This window comes from Arachis ipaensis, chromosome B07, assembly GCF_000816755.2.
Source record: "Arachis ipaensis cultivar K30076 chromosome B07, Araip1.1, whole genome shotgun sequence".
Taxonomy (NCBI): Eukaryota; Viridiplantae; Streptophyta; class Magnoliopsida; order Fabales; family Fabaceae; genus Arachis; species Arachis ipaensis.
This window is the reverse complement of record NC_029791.2, coordinates 125315725-125320654: the sequence shown is the minus strand read 5'-3', so window position 1 is coordinate 125320654 and position 4930 is coordinate 125315725. Positions and strand designations below refer to the sequence as shown.

At 34.9% G+C, this 4930-nt stretch overlaps 1 protein-coding gene across 1 annotated transcript; it reads left to right on the top strand.

Annotated features, from left to right (window-relative positions):
* LOC107608509 (transcription factor bHLH74-like) lies at positions 1542–4837 on the top strand. Its single transcript, XM_016310281.2, has 8 exons — positions 1542–2882; positions 3143–3325; positions 3426–3491; positions 3583–3651; positions 3891–3962; positions 4128–4256; positions 4481–4562; positions 4654–4837. Exons 1-8 carry the CDS (start codon positions 2364–2366, stop codon positions 4674–4676), a joined length of 1143 nt encoding a protein of 380 aa, XP_016165767.1. The 5' UTR covers positions 1542–2363; the 3' UTR covers positions 4677–4837.

Genomic DNA, 4930 nt, shown 5'->3' with positions numbered 1-4930 from the left:
AAAAATTAAATAATTGGTCATTTTTGTCAAAGAAAATTTATCTTTTATAGATATAACTTTAATTTCTTGTGGTTAATTTTGTCAATGTTCAAATTTTTCATGATCAGAAATGACTATTTACTCTAAAAAATAATTATTTTTATTAATACGACGCTATATGATTAAATACACGTATAAAATAATTTATACGGATAATAAATCAAAATTAAATTTAAACAAAAAAAAATTGAAAGCGACACTTATTTTAAAACACACATAAAATAGGAGTGAAAGGAAACCGAGGGTAATAGAGTAAGAGTAGTGGGGTGGGGAGGGTACATGATAGGGTGTGGTGGCACCATACACAATTCTCGATGTTATCTGTATCAGGTCCTTACACTTGTCACCTGTGGTCCACAACCTGAATCAGTTTCAGTTTCAGTTTCACCTCAAAGCATGGCACACAGGTTGCATGGATTTTAAGGCAGATTTAGTGGGGTCGATTCTCTCTCTCAAGATTCAGGATCGGAATGAGTGAGGACCCATCATGAAGTAACACAGTGTGTTCTAAATTCTAATAAGTGATGTTCATGAACAAGGTTATACAACAATCCACCTAGTATTTTTTTTTTAAGGTTGAAGCGGTTAGTTGGCACCGTGTAAATGAGTGCGCAAAGAATATATGACTGTTTACACACAGTTGGCATTTCTGTCCGTCAAATAGAAAATAAAAAATTGAAAGAAAAGAAGTGTCTTCGTTTTTAATGAATACAAAGGGGAGCACGCTTGCCTTCATGAGAAGAAAAGAAAAGAAACTATCGAAATCTAAGCTACAATAATCAAATTACTTTTCCATTATACCATTCAATTTAATTCTTAGTTCACACACACATGTTTAGTCTTTTCCGCTTACAAAATCTATCGTCACTCCCTTCATTTTTATAATAAGTTTAGGAAACAAAAGATGTACACACGCATACACATGCACATGCAAGGAATAATAATTGGTACAATTTAAAGTATTAATAATGGAACAACCGAATAATTTGGAACTGAAACAACTAACAGAAGAAATTACAAGCAGTAAAGTTTCATGTAAGAGGAAAAAGAAGAGATTAGGTTCTGTGCTTGCAATAATTTACCTTACACACGAGCAGTTGGCAGTGGTTACATTTTTTAATTTAGATGTGGGAAGGAGAATGGTGTAGAACGTAGATATGGAATGTATAGGTGCTTTACGCAACTATGGTGTCAGGAGCAAAAATCGGACCGTCCGATTTTTGAGTACACAAATCGGACCTCCAAATTTTTTTAATTTTTTAAATACAAATCGGAGGATCCGATTACCTTCATCAAAATTTAAATTTTCTCTTCCAAACTAATCAGACTGTCCGATTAGTAAACTTAATTTTTTTACAATGAAATCATATGGTCCAATTTCTTCATCCCTGTTTTAGAAAAAGCTGTTCCCACGTCCATGTCTAACACCCACATTTTCCACAATAATATACAACACACACATGCTTCTCATATCCAAACAAATGACCCCAGTGATTACTGGTTACTATGTCTTTTAAAATTGTCACCTGCTGCTAGCTTGTGCAAGTAACCACTCTCTCTCTCTCTCTTTCTAGTTCAATAGTTTCTTCTGTTTTCTGTAATCCATAAAAGTTGGATTTTTTATGTTCCTAACCCAATTTATGAAATTGGTTTATTTGTTGCTCCCGCTGATACAAGCATTTGAGTAGAATTTGATGCCTTTGTTCATTGTTTCTTCTTCAAATTGGAACGAGGAATGAAGATATAATTTTTTTAGTAGTATTGTGAAGAAAGAAGAAAAGAGAATCTGCTTTATTGGGAGATATTAGCTAATGACATTGTTTTCCACTTTATGCTCTTAAAGGTTCTACTTTCCTGTCTGAGAGGGAGCATTTTCCCTTTTCACTGAGCAGCATTATCCTTGATCCTTCATGGAAGGTTATTGATGGAAGAAGCAAACTAGAGCCTAGTTAGATTATATTCCTTTTGCTTTGTGTCAATGAGATAGATAGATAGATAGATAGATAGATAGATATGAGAATGAATGAACCTCTTCTTTCTTCTTTTACTTTAACTTGTTAGCTAACACTCTCTCTCTTTCTCAGTCCCTATAAAGCTGCAAAGCCTATTTTGTTCTTTGTTGAGTCCTGCAAGATATCTCATATCTCTCGAGCCAACCTTAGTCAAAATTCACTTTCCCCTTTAATCATCATACACTTTTGTTTATTTCAACTCCATTATTATATCCTTACACTCCATGTAGCAGTACCACCGCTCCTAGGATATATATATATACATTGTTTATATTTGCAGTTTCAGGCTCCTTTTTCTCTTTTCAGAAGAAGATGAGTAGTGATGTTGAAAATGCCATGAGGCTTCAACAGGAAGAGAAAAAGGGCATTCTGTTGGGTTTGGGGACAAGTGGTTCAGAAATGGCAAGTTCTAATTCTGAGCCTTCAAATGTAGCTAATCCCTTTCTTGCTTCCTCTGCTTGGGATCCTCTTACTCCTTTAACTCAACTTCAAACTACTAATACTACTACTCTTGTTGGAGACCCTTCTACTTCAATACCAATACCAATGGTTTCTCATCATAATAATGAATTCTCCAACTCATTGTTGTACACTCTTGTTTTGGAAAACCAGCAAGCTCCTCACATTGTTCAATACATGTCTAGAGATATGGTTCCAAACCCCAAGGTTCAGGTTCCTATATCCTATGGAAGTGGGAGCTTCTCTGAAATGGTTGGCTCCTTTCTCCAATCTCCAAACAGTGAGCATTCACAGGGAGAAGGAGAAGGAGAAGATTCAGGATCAGCACCTAGTGGAAATAGAAGAAGAAAGAGAGGCCATGAACATAACAAGGTATGCAGAGTATTGCACTCACTTGTGTGTTTATTTAGTTAAGTAAGCTAATGAAGGGAATGGATCCTCTCCATTTTTTTTAACAATTGAGGGAGTAAAGTGTGATCTTTCACCATTAATTTTATAAGTGGGACCAAGAATAAAAATGAGAGAGGGAGCAATGAAGGGTTAGAAATCTCACTTTACATTGTCAATTTTTTTTTAACAATTGAGAGGATCCATTCCCGCTAATGAATGCATTGTTTTCTTTCTTTTTGTAGAATGCTGAAGATTGTTCTGGGAAGAGCTCTGATGGTAGAAAAGATCAAGATGATCAGAAGAAAGCAAAAGTGGAAGAAAATAAAGACAAAAGTGCTCAAAGTGGAGAAGCACCTAAAGAGAATTTCATTCATGTGAGAGCAAGAAGAGGCCAAGCTACTAACAGTCACAGCCTTGCAGAAAGGGTATACTATCATCTTAATAGTTAATACAGAAGTTTGTTACCAAGAAATCCTCCATTAATTTCTTCTTGTTGATAACAGAAGCAATGACATTTTTTTTTAGGTAAGGAGAGAAAAGATTAGTGAGCGAATGAGGTTGCTTCAAGAACTTGTTCCAGGATGCAACAAGGTTAGTTGTTATTTGAGGTGATGATTGAGTTTGCTTTGATTTCTCGTTTTCTCATCCAAACTAATGATGATTTCTTGTACACCAATTTTAGATAACTGGTAAAGCAGTGATGCTTGATGAGATTATAAACTATGTGCAATCATTGCAACAGCAGGTTGAGGTATATAGTAATAATCTTACAAATAAGAGCTGATTCCTAATTTCTATCTTCTTATCATGTTATGAAATATGAACTAACCACATTGAACACTCAATATATTGTCCAATCTTGGATTCTTTAATTTTTTTTTTATAAAAAAGAAAGGGCCTAATCATTACATTGCAAATTTTTCACACATGATTTGGCCCTAAACCCAGTATAGTCTTCATGATCAGAGGGCATAACATAATATTTTGCAGTTTTTGTCCATGAAACTTGCCACTGTGAACCCAGAGCTGAATTTGGACCTAGAGCGGATTCTCTCAAAAGATGTAAGCAAAGGGTCTTGACTCTTTCTCACGTTGTTGATGGCTATGCCGGAGATGACATAGGAGTTGCTATGTATTTTTGTGTCTGTTGCTCCACCTAGTGTGTTGAGCTTATTTTGATTTTCAAAAAAAAAAAAGTTAATATTTAACATGATTTATTTAAATTAGATTCTGCAATCACGAATTGGTGGATATAGTGGTGGTATAAGCTGCTCTCAAGCATTCCCTAGTTCCAGCTTCCAAGGAACACTAGTGCCCATGCCTACCACTTCAAATCAACTCCCTCCCTTGCCTCAGGTAAACCAAAATCCTTAACATAATGTCATAAGAAATAAAAATGCTATTCGTACACTAAAATCAGCTACTAAAATTAGCCACTAATGTATTTGTGCATAAATACGTGTGTGTGTTCAATTTATTTTCAATATATATTTGTATTCCAATATATATTTTGGCTGATTTTGGTGTACACGTAGCATAGTCGAGATAACGAATAAGTAATAACTTGTCATGTATTGCAGAGTGTGTTGGACCATGAATTCCAAAACTTGTATGGAATGAGCTATGATTCTAGTACAGCTCTTGGGAACATGGGGCACAATGGTAATTTGACATTTTGGTCTTTTGCAATGATTAATTAATTCCATTTTCTTTGTGCATTCTTCTAATTCTCATCACTATTATGTTTGGCCAGGAGGATCCAAATCAGAGTTATAGTGTACTGTGTGTAAAAGACATTGGAATTGTCCATTTGATTGAAAATTTAACTCAAGTTGGATGAAGGGAGTAATAAAGGATTCATATTTAGTTAATATGTCAGCGGTATAGGATCTAATAACCTAACGGTTCGCCAAGATTAGTTAATCAGATTTGTGAATTATCTATGTATATTTGAATTGGGTTCACCAAGTGGGGTTCTGAATTGTTTCAACCTAAGCTAGTGTTCCTTGTTAGATAAAATGTGAAATGTG